The sequence below is a fragment of the Castor canadensis genome, chromosome 3, assembly GCF_047511655.1.
Source record: "Castor canadensis chromosome 3, mCasCan1.hap1v2, whole genome shotgun sequence".
Lineage (NCBI taxonomy): Eukaryota > Metazoa > Chordata > Mammalia > Rodentia > Castoridae > Castor > Castor canadensis.
In genome coordinates this window covers 118,166,683-118,189,799 of record NC_133388.1, presented here as the reverse complement: position 1 = coordinate 118,189,799, position 23,117 = coordinate 118,166,683, and the positions used below count along the sequence as shown (strand labels likewise).

At 40.8% G+C, this 23,117-nt stretch overlaps 1 protein-coding gene across 4 annotated transcripts in view; it reads right to left on the bottom strand.

Moving 5' to 3' along the window:
• Window positions 1–2,069: 2,069 nt before the first annotated feature.
• The window catches only part of Rgs20 (regulator of G protein signaling 20), a 78,897-nt gene continuing 57,849 nt past the window's right edge, over window positions 2,070–23,117 (bottom strand). The window contains exons 1-3 of one of the 4 annotated variants that reach the window (XM_074068540.1): window positions 13,449–16,770; window positions 11,698–11,932; window positions 2,070–8,944 (exon numbers count right to left, since the gene is read on the bottom strand). In XM_074068540.1, coding sequence (XP_073924641.1) covers window positions 8,756–8,944; window positions 11,698–11,932; window positions 13,449–13,564 — 540 coding nt within the window. In that variant the 5' untranslated portion in view covers window positions 13,565–16,770 and the 3' untranslated portion in view covers window positions 2,070–8,755. Of the gene's footprint in view, window positions 8,945–11,697; window positions 11,933–13,448; window positions 16,771–23,117 lie in introns of those variants that run through there. The other 3 variants (XM_074068537.1, XM_074068539.1, XM_074068538.1) reach the window with 3 other exon arrangements.

Here is a 23,117-nt window from a genome sequence, read left to right as displayed (position 1 = left end):
TCATGTCAAACTAAAATCAAATTCTCCATGTCTATAAAATAACAAGGTTATTTTAATATTGTTCTGCTCTGAGTAACAGCTACAAAAAAAGTTACAGAGAAAGATTTTATCAAAGAAATTATTTGTGTGTTCTGCTGATCTTGTCAAGCTTTAAGTACTACTAAATCAGAGTTCATTTACATATTTGCTTATGTGTCTTAAATGACCACCTTGTAACAGTGTTGTGTCTATACTTTATCTAAATATGGTACAAACATTTACAAAGTTATATAAAAAGAGAGCTAGAGCTCTCTTTTATCTAAGAGAATTACATTTAAATCCTGACAGCCCCTGCCTCCCACAGGTCACCTACCTAGGTGTGGCGTTAAAGGGACAGACTCACTCCCTGAGTCATGAGTGCATCAACCCAATTTTCTCTGTCCTCTCCCCCATATCATAAGGCAGCTTAGAGCTTTCTTGGGAGTTACAGGATTTTGCAGAATCTGTATCCCTAGATATGCAGTCCTTTAGCAGACACCTTTTATACTCCTAATAAACTTGCCTCCAACAGACCCTGCTCCTCTGGCTGACTATCTGCCTTATCTTAACCTTCTCAGGGAACTTCTCAGAGAGCACACAGACCAGATTGTGCCTCACTCTGTAACAATTTCTGTTAAACCAGGGGATCTTGTTCTCCTAAAGGATCTTCTACCCTCTCCCTCTCCATTGGGACTTCAGTGGGCCAGCCCTCATCTGGTCATTCTCACAACACCCACTGCTGTCATGCTCAATGCGATCCCCCAGTGGCAGCACCTCTCAAGGAACAGTTGAAAAAATGGAGAAGGGAGTGGGAAAACTCTTGGAATCCTCTAGGAAATAACATTTCACAGTGGTTCTCCTGGCCAATGCCCATCCTAATGCTTATGTTTCTTGCACTGCTGTTCTTAAGCTTCTTCCCTTGTATCATAACCAGTTGTACCTCCAGGGATATCACCCTCTCCAAAGCCACCCAGAGAACTGCTGTGAGGGCCCCCACCAGGATGCAGGAGTCTGAAGATCTTGCCCCACACAGCACCCCCTGCCAGCAGGAAGCAGCTAAGAGGCTGACACTTCACCCCAATTCCTGATCCTCAGCCCCTAGCCCCATCATTATTAAAGAAAAAATGGGGGAATGTTAGAGTAATAATGTCACCATTTTGTGAATCAGCCAAAATGGTAGCCCCGCCCCTTAACAGAAATTCCGATGCTCTAAGACAGCCCCACCCCTAGCAGAGACTACCGCTCATGCGCTAACTTCCTTACCCTCCCCCTTCTGTAAAAGCCACACCTGGCCCAGAGTCCGGGCTGTGCCCTCTTTCCCTGGCCAGTCTGGTGGTTCGAGCCTGCCATTAAACTTTGCTCTTGGACGTGAGACTTTTCTCGTGAGCTTTCTTTGTGAGTGGCGCTTTTCCTAACACCTTCTTTATTCTAGTTTAGACCCATTGAGGTTGGGAAAGATACTTCATGTGAACTCAATCTTAAATTTGTTAAGTCTTATTTTCTGACCACAAATGCTGGAGCATTTTCTGTGTGCTCTTCTTTCTTATAGAAGACTATATATTCTGCTGTTGTGTGGAATGTGCTAAATATGTCTAACTGCTTGCTCTGTAGTGTCATTCATGTCCTGATCCTGACTGATTTCCTATCTGGAGATTTTATTCACTATTGAAAGTAGAATGTTAAACTCTCCTACAATTATTGGATTGTTGTCTCTTTTTCTCTTCACTTTTATCATGTTGGAGACAGGGTCTAGGCTGAGCTGGAACTTGCTATGTGTCCCTGCTGGCATTGAACTTGTGATTCTCCTGCCTCAGCCCTCTTAGGACATAGAATATCTTTTTCTATCCTTTCATGTTCAGCGTTTTTGTGTCCTTAAATCTAAAGAGAGTCTCTTGTAGACAGCAAATAATTGGATCTTGTTTTTTTTAATTTATTAAGCCACTGTGTCTTGATCAGGAGGTTTATTTATTTACTTACTTATTTGCACTGGCAAAGCAGGCAAGACATGCCTCCAGTCCATTTTGCTGTGGTTATTTTTAGAGATGTGGTCTTGAAAACTATTTGCCTAGGCTAGCCTTGAACCTTGATCCTCCAGATCTCAGCCTCCCAAGTAGTTAGGATTGTAGGTGTTAGTCACCCTTTTAGCAGTTCTGGGGTTTGAACAAAAGGCCTTGTGATTGCTAGGCAAATGTTCTACCACTTGAGCCACACTCCAGCCTTAATCCTGATTTTTTGTTTTATTTGTTTTTAAGGTTAAAACGTACCATAACACTAAATGCTAGTTAATCCTCTTCCCTTTAGAACCCAAGTATATTTAAGTAGATTATTTTAAAATTTGGACTACCCATTCTTAGGCCTATCAAATTTAACTCCTACTTTTATTGTGTTTTTTTTACTCTGGGGATGGGACCCGAGGCCTTGCATGTGCTAAGCATAAACTCTACCATTGAGCTATATCCCCAGCCTGCATTTTTATTTGTGTTTTTTATTTGTTTTGAGACCATGTCACTATGTTGCCCAGGCTGGCTAAGAACTCCTGGACTCAAGCAACCCCTAATCTGAGCCTCCAGAGTTCTGGGACTACAGGCATGTGCCACCACTCCTAGAACTCCTAGTTTGTTTAGGTTTTTTTTTTTTTTTTTTACAACTAATATTTTGATTTTTCTACTTTTCCAGTATATTCCTGTGGAACAACTAATTTAAATGAACACACTGTAATGCCAAAGCTCAGTTTCATCTTTTAGGAGGTTAAATTGGCAGTACCTAAGAAAAACTCCATTTGGTGACTACTATTCTTGATCCAGATTAGACAATTCACCATTGATAAATTTTGTTGTGGTTGCTGGGGATTGAATCTGGAGCCTTGTGCATGCAAGCATTCTGCCACTGAACTATACCCCTAGCCCCTCAGCACTGAAATTTTTTATTATACACTTCAGTAAAGAAAGCTTAGGCGGTTTACTTTCTAGTTCAGTATCTAACAGAAACAAACAAACAAAAAAGCCTTACTGATTTTTGTAAGGCAATAGTACCATCTTTATTCATGAAGGCTCTTTTTTTCCCCAAATGTTTATTTTGTATTAAATTCAATAAGAAAAACAGTGTGGCTGCCTGGGTCTTCACAAATCCTGAGAATAGAGTGAATTTGTCGAAAGCTATTCTTAGCCCCACTTTCTAAAACTGTTTCCATTATCTTCTATTCAGCAAGAAACAGGAACTGAAGGCAGTGCTCTTCCAGGCTCTGTGACTCTGCTTTTTACATGTGTGTGTGTATGGATTCATACAAGCTATATAATTCTCTTTCCTAGGAAATTAGCATTGCAGAGTAGGCTTAGGATCCATTCAGATTCAAATCTAATTCTGTCCCTTACTCACTGTGAGACTTTGAGGAAGGAATGTCAGCTCTCTGCCTCATCTGTAAGCCCTACCTGGTTTATAAACTTTGGGTTAGGACTATACAATGTTTAAAACACTTAAAATAGAACCATGGCCTGGTCTGGTGACACACAACCGTAAGCTCAGCACCATTATTAATATAAATGATACATTATGCATATCCTGCAACTTGTTTTTTTAGTTTATCATAAAATTTGTACCTGCCAGCCCAGATTATAACACATTCATTTAAAAAGTAGTTGTTCTGGCTAATGGATAGGTACATTAAAAATGACACAAATTGCCAGTTTACATTCCAAAGTCCCAGTAGTTTACCCTCCTGTTAACTGGGTAGAAGTGCCCCCATTTCCTGATGTCTTTGCTAGTACGGGATGCTATCAGCCCTCTTCCTTTTTTTTTTTTCCAAATCTAGGGAGAAATAGTAACCTTTCTCATCTCATTGTTTTTATTTGGTTACCTTTTTTTATTATGCTTTTCCTTTTTATCTGTAGAATTATATCTTATTAATTTGTAGGTATAGGCAGTACTAACAGATTCTTTAGTTTGTTTTACAGCCTGAAGAGTTTTTCATGTCACAGAATTTAAGATTTTTTTAATATAATAAGTATAAAAGTATTAAAAAATTAGTATAAAAAGTTTTTTCTTTTATGTAAGTTTTTGAGTTGTATGTTTTGCTTTGGAAAACATTTTTCATGTGAGATTATAATATTGCCTGTATTTTCTTCCACTATTCTTACGTGTTTTTTAAAAACTTAGATTCTAAAGCCATTTCACACACACACACACACACACACATTCCAAATGGAAAGCCAACCATCTCAACAAACTCATCTTGTCTGATTTTACTTAAAATAATGCTGGAATTATATTGAGTACATAGGATACTTGGGGATTTATTCGTATTCAGAGACAGTTGGATGTGCTCACTGAATTGGTTGTGTTGGTTATGACTGTGTCTTTATGAGTAGTGATACATTGTGAAACCATGTTGGCATGGAATTTTTTACTTTATAGGAAAATCTATAGTTGTACAAATATTTGTTTACTGCTCTAAGCTGGATGTTAAATGTAAAATGATGGGTGAAATGTGTTTTCAGTGTCATTGGACACTGTCAGCCTAGTAGGTAAGGCAGGTGTGTAATCATAATTTGTTAATAACTCAGATGATAAATATTTGTTTAGGATATCCTGGAACACTAAAGACTGGCACCCAACACAGCATATTGGATATGGCCTAGGCAGTCAGGTAAGAAAGGCTTCTTGGAGAAGATACCGTTGAGGTAAATGGGAGTTAGCTGGGTGGATGGGTGGCACTTTAGGGTGAGCAGGTAGGAGGTAGCAGGAAGTTAGAACAAGTCCTCATGAGCATTTGTGACTGAGTAGCCCATGTGCCTCTTCTGCACACATCTCCTCTAGTCTTCAGTGTAAGTGGGGCTGGCTGAAGCCTGACTGCAGAGGCCCTTGCTTGTATGCCAGGCTGAGAACTTGGTATTTGTACTCCAGGCAATTGGAAAATACTGAAAAATTTTATTGAGTGTAGAGATGGTGACAAGCAGATTTGTATGGAAGAAAGATTACCTGATGACACTTTGAAGGGTGGATTTGAATGGGTTGAGACCATGCAGGAAACCAGTTAGGATATAATGGGAGTCAGAAGAAGGAAGAAAGGTCAGAAAAAGAGACATGTGAGAAATATTTAGGAAAGTACATTTGAGAGGAGAAAGGGAGAGAAGAGTCAAGTTCACACCCAGATGTCTGGCCAGGTGAAGGTGGGAGTGGACTCGATTCCAGGCAGGGACCAGGCTTGGGGGGTAAGGAGATAGCAGGGTGATGAGTCAAAATGAAGACAGGCCGTTTTACCAAAGTTCAGGAGGGCATCTGGGTGAGATTCCAGTTTTGGCAAACAACAGTGTATTTGGTAGATATTTTAAACAATAAGGAAAGGGCTCACCACAGGAAAACATGTAGATTACTAGGAACAGCCAAAACCTAGGGACCATCACATTTAATGGACAAGTAATAAGAATAATGAGCATTTACTAAATACCTATGTATTTTACATGGATTCTTTTTGTTTGTTTTTTGAGATAGGATCTTGCTATGTAGCCCAGGCTAGCCTCAAACTCATGATCCCCCTACCTTGCTTCCTGAGAGCCACCCCATTCCTACATGGATTCATTGTAATTCCAAACAAGGTACCATTATTATTTCCATTCTTACCAATGAAGGGACAGGCTCAGGAAGGCAGGGTCCCTGCTACCGCGTTTCAGTGGATTTGTTGCAAAGCCTGGCTCCAGAGCCAAGTGCTTAGCTGTTCTCTGCTGCCCAAGGAGGAAACAAAGAGGACAGGGAGCATGGAGTCAGCAGAGTGGCCCAGAGGACAGGGAAGTAGTGCTTCTAGGAAGGAGCTGTCCGTGACCTCAGGAAGCTGAGCACTGCACTGGGATGAGGCGGAAGTGGTGGGCTTTAGAACTGCAGGTAGGTGCACCTCACTGCCGCATGTGGTTGGGGTGATGGGGGAGGCAGTATGGGGAACAGCCCTATGAGGAAGGAGAGGGAGAGTCAACAGTTGACTTGTTCTTCACTGCTTGCAGTTGGGGAAGAGCCAAGAAGATATGAGACAGCTCGAGGTAAGAGCAGTTTGCTACTGTCTCCCCCACACACATACACTCCCATCCATGTGCCCCTCCCACATCCCTGCCATCTTTACCTGGATTTAAGCAAATCTTGCTACATCTCCTGGGACTCTTGTTTCTCTGCCTTCAAAGATTTGTCCTTAACTCCCTTCTTGCACTAGCTCTCCAGGCAATCTCATTTGTTTATGTGCTGAAAAATCCCAAATCAATATTTCAGTCTAGAATCTTTTCTTCTCTCGGTACTGGGATTAGAACTGAGGGTCTCACACTTGCCAGGCAGGTGCTGTACCATTTTAGCCACACCTCCAGCCCTTTGTATTTAATTATTTTTCAAGTAGGGTCTCACACTTTTGCTCAGGCCAATTTCAGACCCTGATCCTCTTTATTTCCACCTCTTGTGTAGCTGGGATTACAGTGTGCACCACTATACTTAGCTCATTTGTTGAGATGGGGGTCTTGGTAACTTTTTGACTGGTCTGACCTTAAATTGTGATTCTCCTAGACTCTACCTCCTGATTACAGATGTAAGCCACCATGCCAGGCTCCAGCTTGTTCTTTAAGATAGGGTCTCACTAACTTTTTTGTCCAGGCTGCCCTCAAACCACAATCCTCCTATTTCTGCCTCTCAAGTAATTGGAATTCCTGGCATGAGCCACTGTGCCTGGACTTCAGCCTAGAATTGTGACTACCCTGTAACTCTACCCAATTGATTTTCAGTGTCTCCTTTTATATGTTTTACACTTGCCTCATATTCAGCATGTCCCGAACTGGACTCATTTGTGGTCAATTACAAATACTCTCCTCCCACTGTCTGCCAGTGCACACACATTCTTCTGTAGGTTTTAGGTTTGGTGCCGCATCTGCAAAAGTGTTCCATAATGCTTCAAGACTCCTGTAGCCATGTTGCAGAACTTACTGCATTACACTTTTCTTTTTCCTTTGGTTGGGACTGGGGTTTGAACTCAGGGCTTTGTGTTTGCAAAACAGGTACTCTACTGCTTGAGCCACAACTCCAGTCCATTTTGCTTAGGTTATTTTGGAGATGGGGGTCTCATGAACTATTTTCCCAGACTGACCTCAAACTGCAATCCTCCTGATCTCAGCAGCTAAGATTGTAGGAGTGAGCCTCTGGCATCCAGCTATACTACATTCTTGTTGCCACTGACATAAACTGCAGGAGGACAGGGTTTATGACTTAATTGCAATTACAGCTGTTCTCTCTTTTTTTTTCTTTATTTTGATACAGTGTCTTGCTACAAAGTCCAGGCCTTAATTCATGATCCTCCTGCCTTTGCCTACCAGATGCTGGGATTACAGGTGTACACCACCACCACACCTGGCCAATTATAGCTCTGGTGAAAATGAGGCTGGATCATATGGATTCAAAAACACATGTGAAGGCTTGAAATGGGTGAAAGAGCACATTACTCCCTGGGCCTGGACAGAAGGAGGTGAGAACAGACACTGATGTATACAATTCATAGATACACTGGAAGTGGAGGGGGTAAGGCCCCAGTTCTCATTACAGTTTCCTAAGAACAAGCCCTTAGGTTTGGGGCTTGAGCTGAGTAGTGGCACACAGCTGGACTACTGAAGGGCCAGGTAAGGGAGATGACCAAGAGCTAGCCTGGGTGAGGGCTGAAGTATAGTGTGAGTCTCTTGCAAATTAATTTCTAACCTATTTCTGAAATCAGTCCAGATTTTGTATCTTTCCCATTCGTTGTAGGCATGGATCATACAAACCATTTTTACCTGTAAACTATTAAGTTACTGCATTTGCTTATACTAAAAATAGTGGACTCTAAAAACAGACTACTGGGCTGGGAACTAAAAGACACATTGCCTGTGTGCCCATTTACTCAGTCTTACGGTTCCCAAGTGTTGCCATTTGAAAAAATGAAAAATTGAGATAAAACTCTTGGGCTTAATCTTTTTAGGGTGAAAATGCCCATATTTATTTTTATTAAAAAATGGAAATATGCTTACTTGAAAGTTGTGTTGTGAACACAACCAAGTTGTGAACTTAAAAATTCACTCCTCAGTTTGGCTGATTCTGATGGTAAAATAATGGTAACTTTTTTCAACAGAAGAATTTTCTAGGCACTGTTGCTCTTCCCAGATGTTTGAAAGTGATCCGAGTTAAGTGCACAGTGCTTTCCGTGACCTTGACTGAAGCACATGCACATACATGTGTCCACACATGCATGCTCTAACATACAAACTGGACACCGCTTTTACAAGTTGAGGTCACAACTTTATAAAATGTGAATTTGGGTCTGGCCACGGCACTGACAGTAAAGTACTCAGACTGAGCTCGCTGGAAGAAAGGAGCAGCAGAGAAGCATTTGAACATCCTTTCTTTGGAGGGTGACCAGTTACTGGTCCCAGTGCTCCTGTAGTCACTCACGCTCTCGGCAGTGCGCATTCTCCTACTGTATCCTTTCCCACTGGGAGCAAGCGCTGCTACGTAAATGAAAATACACTATCTTTCTAACATTCTTTCTCCCATTACTTCTCAAAAGTATCCCGAACAATGGCTGCAGTTTACATGTGAATATATAGCTGTCTTTCCAAGGAAAGAAAGCATGTTATTAAAATAGCCCAAGTATTACTCCAACAGAAGATATGACTACCTCTAAATTCCCTGTGCTAGACATGTCCGTGAGTTCTTGTACTGTTTTATTAATAAATATATCTGATGCCTCCTATGCTTCTGCTGATTTCTCAGATAAGGACTGAAGCAAGTCCTTATAGATGGCCGAGTTCATGAAGCGGGGGTAGGAGTCTCTGTGCATTAGGGTGTAAATCTGAAGCTGTGCATCGTCGAATATGTGTTGGGATGGCTGCCCCATGTTCCTGTTGATGCCTTCTCTCACTCGAGAGTCCAAGCTGACCTGTCCAGAGAAACAAGTAAGAGATCACTGCATTCTATACTTCTTCATGTAAAGCCAGCCTGATCTCCCAGAGCATGTTTTACCTTTTAAAGTCCCGAACCAAGCAAGGTCATCCATGAATCCAAACCTTTCAGAGACACCAAAAGCATGACCAGCAGGGGTCCAACTTCTAGCCACCGTCAACTCTTTGAGGGGTTATGGGACAGACTGCTGGGTCCCACCCAGGAGTCTGTGACTCAGTAGGTTTGGGTAGGGGCCAGACCTTGTACTTCTAACAAGTTTTAAGTACTGCCAGAAGGGTTTGCCTCGCTTTAGAAAACCACAACATCATTTTGCTTCTTTAAAATGAGTGTAGGATGTCCTTTGATGGAATACAGGAATTTACCCTTGCTAATTTCCTCGTAATGTGGAGACTAAGCCCAGGATGCTGCAGGCTTCTGCCCAGTTACACCACAGACACAGGTTTCTGTGCCAAGTCACAGGGCCTGAGAGCCAGCGATGCCTGGCTTTCAATCCCAGCTCTGTTCCTGCTGAGTTGTGGGACCTTGGACAAGGTAACACTGTTGTATCTATGTTAAGTTAAACATGAATTCCTCCTAATGAGCTCATCATATAATATGAAATGATGATGGTAGTTTACAGGTTTTTAGTGAGGATTTAATGAAAATTTGTAAAAGTGCTTGGAATCCATCAAACCCGTGGGAGATGTCAGCTGTTATTTTTCTGGTGTTTGCTCACCGCAGACAAGACTCTCGTAGACCAGGGAAAGCTGCTGGGCTCAAACTTTTCTACAAGGACACCAAACAAGAGTCCTAGTCAAGGTTGTTGAACAAACTCACTTCTCTTCTGCTTCTGAGTAAAGACCCTTAGCTTAACCATCTTGGCAGCTGCTAGCCATGACTGTGCTAGTGCTACATGTTGCCTATCCTATCAACATAAAACTGAAAACACTTAGCAAAACCATTTCCATGTTGCTTCAGTGCCATCTCAAACCCAATACAGTCACAACAGACTCTCAGTGTCTTCCCGTCCCTTTGCCTGGCTCGTGACAGAGCCGTCCATCCCCATCTGATTCAGCATCCTGACTATCCTTCATTTTTCCCCTGGCTCCATCAGTCACAAAGCCCTGCTGATCCTACCTTGTCACTGCATCTGTCTACTTCTGCACTCTCTGTCATGGCCTTGTGGAGGTGGCTTATCATTTGCTGCTGGATGTGTATAGTGGCCTCCCAACTGGTCTCCTAGCACCACTCCACTGCCGGCCCGTGGTTTGGCCGAGGGCTCTTTCTAAAGTGCAAACTTTGTCCTGCCACTCTGCCTCCTTCCTTGCCCTGACTCGTCAGTGCTCTCAGGATCAAGTTCAAAGTTTAGCAGTTCCAAGGTTAAACTTCTGAGGCTCCTGGTGATCTGCTTCTACTAATCCCAGCATCATGTAGAATTCAAAATCTGTTCCGAACCACTGGGGATTTAAAGAAGGAAGATGAATCTAGAACTATATTTTGTCTTTGTTCCCTCTATCTGGGACAACCTTTTCCCCTGCCCTGACTGATGCAGTCTACCTTTCCTTCAGGTCTTGGTTTAAATGTCACTTCCACCCACATGGAGGTAAAGGTGCTTCCTTTCTTGACCCCCTTTCCTCTGAGAGTATGGTTGGCAGCACTGCCCACTAGACAAACTTTGACATAGGCCAGAGGACCATCTACTGGGGAGAGAGTGCTGCTATAGATCATCATATTTTTTACTGCAGAAAACATTGAAAAATATTCTAGGTCACGAAAAGATAAGGCATAAATAGAATGTCATTTTTCACAATCTCCCCATGAAGACTAACCCTGCGAATGTTCTGTGGGGATTCCCAGTCAGAGACCATTCGTACCCTGTTCATGAGTGAAAGAGGACTGTGAAAAGCTCCTCCTTTTCAGTCCTGCAAATTGACCTCAAATCAAACCCCTCCTCTCCAGTTTCTCTTCAGTGGGCTTAGTTAAGCCTTTGCCATGTCAGGCACGGACAACTGAATTCTTCCTCTAACCATCCCCCTCTTGCCTTCTAATCCATCCTGGAGCCAGGCTGCACTTTCAAAATTCGGAATTTGATAATATTGCCAGGTTAAAATCCTCAGAATAAACAATCAGAAAACCTCAGCATGGCACATAACCCCTTGAAGCTCTCAGACCAGCCCTTTTCTAAGTCTTCTCTGCTGCCTGCTTCCAGCTCTGTTTGCTAAACACTCTGCACTTTAGGTAGACAAAGCTGCTTCCATTTTCACTGTGCCAACAATCTCATGCTTTCTCCTTGGCTCAGCTAATCATGTCCCCTGGACAGTTTCTGGTAATGGCCTGTTCGTTGTCCTTTGTCCATCTTCACCCTCATTCCCACTGTCCTGTGGTGGCTCACTTCACTAGGGATGCTCGGCTGCCTGCCCACTTCTCTGTGAGCTGCTTCATTAGATTGCATTCTTGTCCACATATAGTGGGAGGTAACAGGTGATTTTACAAATGGAGCCAAAGGGCACCAAATTTTGGGACTAACCCAAACCTTCAAGATTCTAGTTTTGAAGAAACTTAAATTCTCACAGGTAGAAACTTTCACAATCTTACTCTTCTGGCAGTTTTTCTGCTATAAGAAAAGACCCCGTGGGGCAGAATCGGTGCTATGCTTTGGAGTGGCCCTAACTATGCGAGGAGAACATGACCAAATGTGGAGGGGGTGACTGTACCAATGGCTCCTGGGAAAGACCTTTGGTTTACACACACCTCTTTAGGAGAAAGAATAGAAATGTAGTCTTCATATATGATCTTCGCTTTCTCTTCAATGATACTCTTATTAGCTTCCTTTTTCAGTTCTTCACAGGCCATCCAGAAAAGCATATTTTCTTCACTGAATTCTGTCCGAAGGAATTCCCGGAAGGCGTTTCTTCCTGCTGGAGTGAGCATTAGGGTGTCAAAGGACTGGGCCCAGGCGCTGACTTCTTCCAGAGTTGGAGTTGAGCTTAGGGGAGGTCAAAAGAAAGCGAACACACGAAGAAGTTACTGGTTGGTAATGTCAATTTCTTCCCTAGAAACGTGGCTTTTCCTCTCTGACAATAAAAAATGCATACGTTTTGAGGAAGGGAAAGAGCTACTCTCATTTCCTTAAGTCTTTGGAAAACCATGAGCACAATACTTTGAAATGGCTTGGCTACATTGCCCAGCTACTGCCAAATGCTTGCAACCCAAGTTGGTAGGAGAACTGCTACGGCATACTTTACATCTGGGCACATCTAGCAAGAAGCAAAGAAAAATCCTACCAGCACCTGACCCTGAACTCCCTAGTCATCTATGACAGAACTAAGTTAGACTTAACACTAAACAATACTGACAGTGTTCACTTAATAGTTCTTAAAATTGTGCAACATTTGAGAAAGGGGACAGAATATATGAAATGTATCATGGAGAGTGACAACACAATGAACATATGTTCCCCATGTACTCTAAGAACAGGAACGTCATTGACAAAGGCACACTTGTTACCTCGGCGTGCCCAGACCTAGGAGAACTGGATTTTGGACTTACCAGCTTTTGAGTTTTTGCTTCTACTTTAACTATACTAAGCTGGGTGTGGTAGCTAATACCTATAATTTCACCTACTTGGGTGGCAAAGACCAGAAGAATCATGACTCAAGGCTGCCTGGTCAAAAAGTTAATGAGATTCCATCTCAACAGACAAGCAGAGTATGGTGAGTCACACCTACGATCCCAGGTGTGTAGGAGGCATAGGCAGGAGGATCTCAGTCCAAGGCCAGCCCACCCCCCAGGGGTGGGGGGATGAGACCCTACCTAAAACAAAATTAAAGCAAAAAAAGGCTAATGGAGTGGTTCAAGTAGCAGAGCAACTGCCTAGCAAGTTTGAGACCCTGAGTTCAGACCCCAGTACCACAAGATAAAAACAAACGAAAACCCCAAATCTATATTAAGATCAGAAACAGTCTACTTAATAGTGATCCTTACTGCCCCTTTTCCCTTACTTTTCCCCAGTTTTCATGTATGTATGTGATCCTGAAGAATGTACTCTTTAATTTTTCTCTTGCTTATAAAAATGGTTTCCGATACATTGTCTTCTGTAATGCACTTTCCCACCCAACATGAAGTTTCAGGGATTTGCCCACATCATCCTGTGAGGCGGATTCCCCTCTCACTGTCTCTTCAGCCTCCTCAGGTTTTTGGCATCGGGTACATCAGCATCTTAGAACCTGGGGGGCTATGTAAGAATCATATAAACTTACAGTAATCTATTCCTGGAATGCTTTGTTTTTGAATACAATGTTTACTCTGTAGCAAGATATTACAGGTTGAATTGTGCCCAAAAGGCAGCTTTAGTCCTGACCCCTCAGATTGTGACCTTATTTGAAAATGGGGTCTGTACAGATTTAACCAAATTAAGATGAGGTCTTTAGTGTGAGACCTAATCAGAGCTACTAGTATCCTTAATAAAAGGGAAATTTCAGGCCAAGCATGGTGGCTCATACCTGTAATCCCAGCTAGTTGGGGGTCTGATATCAGGAGGATCACACTTCAAGATCACCTGGGCAAACAGTTCATGAGACCCCATCTGCACAAATAAAAGCTGGGCATGGTGGTGCATTGTTTGTCATCTCAGCTATGTGGGAAGCATAAATAGGAGAATCACAGTCCATAATGCGAGACCCTATTCAAAAAACACCTAAAGCAAAATGCTGAGGGTGTGGCTCAAGTAATGGCACCAGCCTAGCAAGTGCAAAGCCCTGACTTCAAATGCCAGTACCACCAAAAACACACAAAAGGGGAATTTCTCAGGGACATGCCCAGTGAGAAGAAGCTATGGAGACACCTAGGGCAGTTGGTTGGCCAGGTGACTGGAGTGATGTGTGTACCAGCCAAAGGCCACCCAGGATTCCTAGCAACTACCAGATGCTAGAAGAGCCGGGGAAGGTGTCTCCCCTATAGCTGTCAGGATAGAGAAAGCCTGGCCCTATTGACACCTTGATTTTGGACTTCCAGCCTCACAACTGTGAGATGACTGATTTCTGTGGTTTTAAGCTACCCAGGCTTGGAACTTGGTTGTGGCTGTCCTGGCAAACTAATAAAGAAGATTACTAACGCTGATTAGTAGTTATGGAACTATTCAGATCCTTTTTTCTCCGTGAGTGTTGTTAGTAACTTCCTCCCATTTAGGACTGTGTGCAGAGTGTCTGAATTATCAGTGTTCTCTGGTGTAACTTGTTCCTACTGTCATCATAATAGATATTATTATATATTTCCATTTTATTTCTAATTTTTTTTATTGCATCTTCCCTTCATTTTTGGGGGCCAATCACAGTAGAGAATATATATTATAAAAGTCTTTTCAAAGCATCAGATTTTGCTTTGATCTTCTCCACTATATCTGTTATTTCATTAGTGTCTGTGCTTATATATTAATATCATTTTTCTTCTACTTTTTCATGCATATTAAGTTGGACACAGCTCACTAATGATTAGTGGGCTTATCATAAATATTAGGAGCTTCTTCAAAATATTTAGGATATTTTCCTCTACTTGTTGTATTCCCTGCATCCTACAGGTTGATGGGTAATACTCTCATCTAAATCAGTTTTATTTTAAAAAAAACTTTATTATGATTTTGTTCTTTGAGGAGTTACTAGAAAGGATCTTTAAAATATCAACTACATGATATTTCTAATTTTTAGTTTATGTTTTTAAAATTTCAACTTCTATTTTAATTATTTTGTGGCCAGAAAGTACAGTCTAATAATGATCCCAGAAATTTACTAACTTAACTAACATAACCTAGAAAGCCATGTGTGGTGGCACACACATGCAATCCCAGAATAGGGAGGCTGAGGGAGGAAGACTGCAAGTTCAAGCCAGCCTGGACAACTTAGCAAGACCCTGTTTCAAAATAAAAAATTTAATAAAGGGCTCCTGAGCCAGGCACTTGTGGCTCATGTTACTTGGGAGCTGAGGTTGGGAAATCTAAATTCCAGGTCAACTCAGACAAAGAATTTGCAAAAGCCTGTCACAACCCATAGCTGAGTGTGGCGGCATGTGCCTGTCATCCTAGCTAAGGCAGGAAGCATAAAGTAAGGGTTTCATGACCCAAGCCAGTCTGAGCAAAAGTGAGGCCCTATCTCAAAGATAGCTAGAGCATAAAGGGCTGGAGGCGAGGTTCAAATGGCAGAGCACCTACCTTGCAAGCTCAAAGTCGTGAGTTCAAATGCCAGTTGTACCAAAAAAAAAAAAATGGACTGGAGATGTAGGTTGGTGATAGAAAACTTGCCCAGCATGTGGAAAGCTCTGGGTTCAATTCCTAGTACTGCTTTAAAAAAAAAAGTTTATGAGGAGGTAATGCTTGGTCAATTATTATAATTTTTTTTGGTGGTACTGGGGTTTGAACTCTGGGCCTCTTACTAGGCAAGCACTCTACCACTTGAGTCACTCCTCCAGCCCAATTATTATAAATATGTTATGTATACTTGAAAAGAATATTTTCAAATACTTGGGTAAAGGTATGTAGTTTGTTACACCATATAGTCAGAAAATTATATATTTCAAATTTTTGTAATTTGTCTAAAATTTTATCTCTTAGAAATATCCATAATTGAGAGAAGAATGTGGGAATCCCCCACTACGCGAGCAGATTTATAAATTTACTGCTCTAATTAGTTTTGTTTTTTACGTTTTGTGATTATTTTACTGGGTACATATGCGCTGTTATGGCTTTAGGGAGCTAACCCCTTTCATACTTTAGTTGTTGCTCTCTCATCTCTAAAGTGCTTTAATAATTTTAGAGTACGTCTTGCTTGATATTAATATTGGGATGCAGTACAGAAAGTGGGTGGAGGTGGACTCGAGGGTCCATCTTAATTCAGATGTTAGCACCACCATTTCTGCAAGGCCACCACTGGCTTGATCCTGGACTGTTGTGCAAATCAGGAAGACGTTTTCCCAGGAGGGACACAGCTTGCCGAGGGAGGCACAGGCTGCATTTGATCTCACAGTTGCCCCTTGCCAGGGGGTCATGGAAAGACAATGATGTGCACAGATGCGGGCATCAGTCCTTCGTTTGAGACCCTGGACCAATTACTTAATCTCCCTGAGATACTAAGAATACCTACCTCACAAGTGTTTTTGTAAAGCACTTAGTTCTTGGCACATATTAAGTACTATGTGTTCATTAAAATTATCTTAGACGCTGTTGGGTAAAGATTATTTTTACCCCTTTCATTTTCCATGATTTGACATTATTTGGGCTTGTTTCTGCCACCTTTCTCCCTAATGTTATTCAACCATTTAATTGTGTGGCTTTGTGAAAAACTTGTCAGTTACACTATTATTATTTTTCACCAGCAATATTTGTTTAGATTGTCTTAAATTTGTATTAATTCCCTTGCCAATCATTTCTTGTTGCAGTTTGGGGCTCCCATTTGGATTTGCTTCCTTCCTTCCTGGATATATTCTCCCCAGAGGTTCTTTGTACATGTGTCAGTGGCAAAATCTGTGCTTATGTGAAAACAACTTTATTTCTCTTTACTCCTGATAGTTTTTCTGGATACAAAATTTGAGGTAGACATTATTTTTGTACAGCACTGTGATGATTCTGTCTCTGGTGCTCAGAATTGCTGCTGTAAAGTCTGTTGAGTCTAATTTTCTATCCCTGTAGGAAACCTGCCTTTTCTTTCTATTTGTTTTTCATATTCTGCAGCTTAACTACAGTTATATTGAGACGCAGACTCCATTGATCTTATGTGATCTGTACACTGTGGGATTTACACACACACACACACACACACTAGGGATTTACGTCTTCCATCAGCCCTAGAAAATCTTTTTTTTTATTCATTTACTCACACGTGCATACATTGTTTGGGTCATTTCTCCACCCTGCCCCACCCCCCACTCTCTCCCCCCTTTACCGCCCTCAAATTCCAGGCAGGTCCTGTTCTGCCCTTATCTCTAATTTTGTTGAAGAAAAGACACAAGCATAGTAAGGAAGACAAAGCCTTTTTGCTAGTTGAGTTAAGGATAGCTATACAGAGAGAATCCTAACATTGCTTTTGTGTACCCATGTGTTACGACCCATGTTGATTCATCTCTAACTGATCTTCACACTGGTTCCTGATCCCCTTCTCATGATAACCTCTGTCGCTTTAAGGTTTCTGTATTAGTTCCTCTGGAGTGGGGACATCAAACGCTTTCATGTTTTGGGTTTTCTACCTATTCCTATATCTCCTGTATGTGCTCTCCCCTTGTCATGTGACCCAAGTCCAACCACATTGCTGCATTTAATTACTACTTCCTGACTTTTCTACTTTAATTGGGGTCTCTGATTAGCTGTTATGTCAGATCATGTCATTCTATCCTTTGTTTATTTAACTTATTTTTGATAATTCAGCCCCTCTTCCACATGATCCTTTTGTGTACCTTCAGGTTCACTATTTCTTTAGCTATACCTAGTCATCTATTTCAATCACCCATTTTTAAATTTGAACAATATTTTTTCATTTTTAAGACTCCCATCTTATTCTTTTACAAATCTTCCTGCTCATGAAAAAAAAAAGGTGATACCAGTGTTTAATGTCTTGGATAACTTTCTTTACTTATTTAATTTGACAAGCTTGAATAACTTTTTCTTAAGTTAACCTTTGTGTTTGGAGATAATGGTAGGCTCATATGTCACTGAAAGATAATACAGAAACTGCTAATAGATAAGGGTTTCTTTTTTGAGTTAATGGGTATATCCTGGAATTAGACAATGGTGTGTGTTATTGTGAAATACTAAAAACACTGAAATTGTTTATTTTGTGTTAGGTGAATTTTATCTCAATTTTAAAAACTGAGAAAATTAACAGGAAAAATAATACAGAGAGATCCCAAGAATTGTCATCCAGTTTTTCCAAATAGTACCACACCATACTCCTTCTGATAATTTTATTTTTATTTTTGTGGTGATGCTGGGTTTTGAACTCAGGGACTTGCACTTGCTAGACAGGTGTTCTACCACCTGAGCCACGCCCCCAGCCCTCCTACTGATCTTTTCTGAGAGTTGAATTCTTCTCATTTTTGTGACTCCATCTTTCATTTCTTAAACACTTCAGAGATCATTACTTCATATTTTATTACAGGTAGCTCTAACATTTGAGGTTCCTAGACTCTAAGTCTGAGTGTTGTTTTCTACTGATTCATTTGTGGTGGGCTACCATTTAGTCTGATAATCTGTGACCAATTGGTTGGTCTTGCTCTATGGGAAATGTATGATCAAACCTGAGAGAGGTTTGTCCTCCAGAGAGGACAAGGGCTTCTTTTGAGATTTAGGAGGTGTTACTGGTCCAGAACCCCTTAAGCTCCTTTTGGAGATGTGGGAAATTTACTTTCGACCCTCCACCCAACTTCTGGTGATAATCAGATCAGATAAGATCAGTGGAGTCTACATACAACTGGATACAATTGTAGTGAAGCTGCAGAATACTAAAAACAAATAGAGAAGCAGGTTTCCTACAAGATAGAAAATTAAGACTCAACAAAATGTTCAACAGCAATTTTGAGCACAAGAAACAGATCATCACAATGCTGTGCAAAAATAATGTCCACCTTGAATCTTGTATTCAGAAAAACCATGAGAAATAAAGGGCAAATAAAGATGTTTTCAGATAGACAGAAACAGAGGCAGTACAGATGTTCCTCCAGATATCCAGATATCCAGATAAACCCACCACAGTCGAAATGCTGGAGGTGCAGAACACACCAGCTTCTCCTAGCCGCCTGAGCACCCTCACCTAGCTACACAGTGACTGTGGGCGGTCCCTTGCTCCCCACATGATTTCATTGCTGACAAGGAACAATGGCTAACTGCCACTACCTGATGTCCTGAGAAAATTCTGCCACATATCATTAGCCTGGAAAAAAAATCCAAATTTGAAATGCCAAGTACAAGTTTTACTGAATGTACATTGTTTTTACACCATCATAAAAGTCAGAATCGCTAAGTTGAACCACCCTAAGTCAGGACCATCTGCACTTATACTTAGAGAAACCCTGCTGCCCAATGCCTGGCAGTCATGACACAGGGCTCCTCTTACTCTTGTTTCAGTTTTGTTTTTCAGGTGTTTAGTCCTTATTTTTGGAAAACATTTTATATGCATGTGACATCTGTTGTTCCACACTGGGAAAACTCTAGGATCAGTTACCCTGCTATCGTAAGGAGAAAGCATTCTAGTTGGTCTTGAGGGGTAAAAGTTGTAAACTAGAATCTGATATGTAGATAACTTGTCCTAATTATGTGAGAATTATAGAAAACATTCTTACATGGACAAGGGTTCAAAAGATAAAATTCTACCTCTCTCTCTTTTTCTCTCTGCTTCTTTTCCTCCCTCTCTGCCTCTCTCAGCAAGGTCTCCCTCTGTAGTAGGCTGGCCTTGAACTTACAACTCTCCTGTCTCAGCTTTCCCAGTGCTGGGGTTACAGTTGTGTCCCACCTTACCCAGCTTCATATCCTTTTCATGATGGATTATAACTCACGCAGCAACGCAACATAAATGGAAATATGGAGACCAGAAAGAGTGAATTATAAAAAGAGAGTAAAATCAGCAGAGAAAACAATTAAACACAGATGCCTAAATACTAGTTTGACATTTAATTTCAAAGTTAGATCCACTGTATATAGCTGGATCCTGCTTTACTACAACTGTGTATAGATGCATAGACAAAAAAAAAATCCTGCAGATGGACATTCTCTCTGGGATGAGGTCTGTAGTAAGAAGAATGTTGATTGTGTGTGTGTGTGTGTATATGCTGGTGATTGAACCCATGGACTAGCACGTGCTAGGCAAGTGCTTTACAACTAAGCTACACCCACAACCCAAACTGATTATTTTGCTTTTGTGACAACCCTCCTTTAGTTATATCTTATGTTTTAGTATTAATAAATTTAAGACTTCAGGCAGCAGGTCTCCATAATTGATATTGGTGATATATGTCTCAAAATTCTGCCAGGCACCTTCTTTTAGAAGATGTTTGTCTAGGGCAAAAAAAAAAAAAAAACATTTTTAGCAGATTTTCCTTTAATGAGGTCTCCTGTTAGTCCACGGATGAGTTTTACCAGATGTTTTACTTGAGCTATTTACCCCGGATGTGCGTTATCTAGGGCAAATCATTAACGCAAGGCTAAGAACATGACCAGCTCCTGTATCCTAATAGAGATGGGAGGCTTCAAGTTACCGATTAGGATGGCACTTTTTCTGAGCTCCTGGCTCTTAGCTTACTTGGATTTTTTTTCTTGCCTTTATTGTGACTCGCTTTTTGAACTTTTTATGTCATCTGCCTCCAAGTTAGCCTACCTCAGTTTTGTTTTTGTTTTTTTTTTTTGAGATAGGATCTTACTATGTATTCCAGACTGGTCTCAAAATTGCATTCCTCCTGCCTCAGCCTCCCAAGTGCTGGGATTGCAGGTATATACCATGATGCCCAGCTACAAACTGATTTTTGTTGTTGTTGTTGTTGGTTTTTTCACAGTACTGGGGTTTGAACTCATGGCTTGAAACTTGCGAGGCAAGTGCTCTACCACCTAAACCACACCTCCAGCCCTACAAAATGATTTTTTACTGTAAAACTTTTATTTTGCTTGACTTTTGTTTTTATCATGCTCATATGAATTCTCCCCATGAAAACGTATTACATAAAGAAAAGTACCTATCATAACTATGGAAAAGTTATTTTTTAAGGAAAACACATAACTTCAAAATCATAACGTAATCTACGTACCAATCCTGGATTGTTTTTACAAAGGCTAATTAGGGTTGGCAGTATGGCTCAAGTGGGAGAGTGCCTGTCTAGCAAGTATGAGGTCCTCAGTTCAAACACTACCTCCTCCCACCCACCAATAAAAAGGCTAATTAGATCGAAGAAGCTTAAAGCATGCTATATCAGGTTCCTTAAACATGTGAATTCAAAGAAACTTTTTTCTCCTGTCAGCTGAAGGAATGCTCATTAAAGAATGATTTTTTTTAAATTAAAGTTAAGAACTGGCAGAGTGGCACAAGTGGTAAAGCACTTGCTTAGCAAGTGTGAGGTCCTGAGTTCAAACCCCAGCACCACAAAATAAATAAATAAATAGATAAATAAAGTTAAAGTTAATAAATAATGGAATTTTGTAAAAACAGTGATAATAATATATGTTCCATACTAATAAAGAACCTAAAAGTAAAGAAAGTACAGTCCATAAAGCAAAATTTAAAAAGGATATAATTAGCAGGCATTATAAGAAGCCAACCATAGAGTTGCATGGAAGATTAAGCATATTAGTAATGATAAAAATAACTGACCTAATATACTTGGATTCTAATACCCCACAGAAAGACAGAATCCAAAAGTGCCAAAAAAGCAAAATCAAGCATAATGCTATTTTTACCAAAAAGTTAAAAACAAGTAGGTAGGCAAGATATATGGGGCAAATATAAGTAATCATAACATTAGTATCTAAGCAGGACTGGAAGCAAAGGCATTGAATTAGATATGAATTAGACAGTCTCTTAATACCTTATTAATTGAACATGACTGAGAACAAAGGAAGGCCGACATGCAGTGAGTGCTTCCCTCTCACCAGGCTGTTCTAAGTGTCTTACTTGTTTCACTTGGTATTCACAGCAACCGTTTCCTGACTTAGCTACAGCAAGCCATATTATCCCCATTTCACACATAAGGAAACCAAGGAAGTATGTGTCTCCTGCTGCCCAAGGTCACACAGGCAGGACACTCAACAGGATGCCATGCTGATTCTAGAAATCACTCTTCTAAGGCTTTGGGACTTATGTCACCAGCCATTTTTGACAGCTCATACTGTTGAAGGTTTTAATATGCTTCTTGAATTTTGTAAAATCTGGGCAAGGATAAAGAAAGAATGAAAAAGTAGTTAAGTAACTTTTAGACTATTAGTTCCTCAAAAGGAAGCAATTTAAGATAAAATCTTGGTCAAGCATAGTGGCTCATGCCTGTAACCTTACCTACTTAGGAGGCAGAGATCAGCAGGATCATGGTTGGAGGCCAGCCCATAGGGAAAAAAATTAATAATTAATTAGTGAAACCCTATCGCAACTCATAGCTGCGTTTGTCATCTGAGCTATGCAGGAAGCACAAATAGGAGGATTGCCGTCCAGGCTGCCCTGAGCACAAGTCAGACCCCCATCTCAAAAATAACCTACACAAAAAGGAATGGCGGAGTGACTCAAGTAATAGAGTATCTGCCTAGCCAAGCATGAGGGCCTGAGTTCAAACCCCAATACCACCAAAAATAAAATCTATTTGAACAATGCTTTTAGGATATTTGTCTAACGTCTACCATAATAAAGGTATAAGATCAAGAACAGGTACTGCGCACAGAGGCTCATACCTGTAACTCCAGCTACTCAGTGAGTAGAGATCAGGAAGAGAGAGGTTTGAGGCCAACTCTGGCAAAAAGCTGGTCAGCAAGTTGGATGTGGTGGTGCACCTGATGTCCTAGCTATGAGGGAGGCATGGGTAGAAGGACTGCAGTCTGAGGCTAGCCCCAGGCAAAATGCATGGCCCTATCCAAAAAATAACTGAAGCAAAACATGGCCAGTGGTGTGGCTCAAGTGATAGAGCATTTGCCTACTAGCTGGAGGCCTCAAGATCAAACCTCAGCACCACCAAAAAGAATCGGTATAATGACTTTTGGTAAATTGCCAGTATACAAAATTAATTTACAAAAATAAGTAGCTTCTCTATATACCAACAATGACAGATTCAGAAAGAAATCAGGGAAACAATCTCATTTACAATAGCCTCAAAAACAAAATATCTAGGAATAAATTTAATGAAAGAGATCAAAGACCTTTTCAATGAAAACTATAAATCACTGAAAAAACAAATCAAAGAAGATGATAATATGAAAAGATCTCCCATGCTCATGGATTGACAGAATCGATATTATGAAAATGGCCATATTACCCAAAGCAATCTACATGTTCAATGCAATCCCTATCAAAATTCCAATGACATTCATTAAAGAGATTGAAAATTCAACACTCAAGTTCATATGGAAGCACAAAAGACCTCGAAAAGCCAAAGAAATTCTGAATAAAAGTCCAATGTTGGAGGTATCACAACATAAGGTTTCAAACTATACTACAGAGCCATTACAAGTT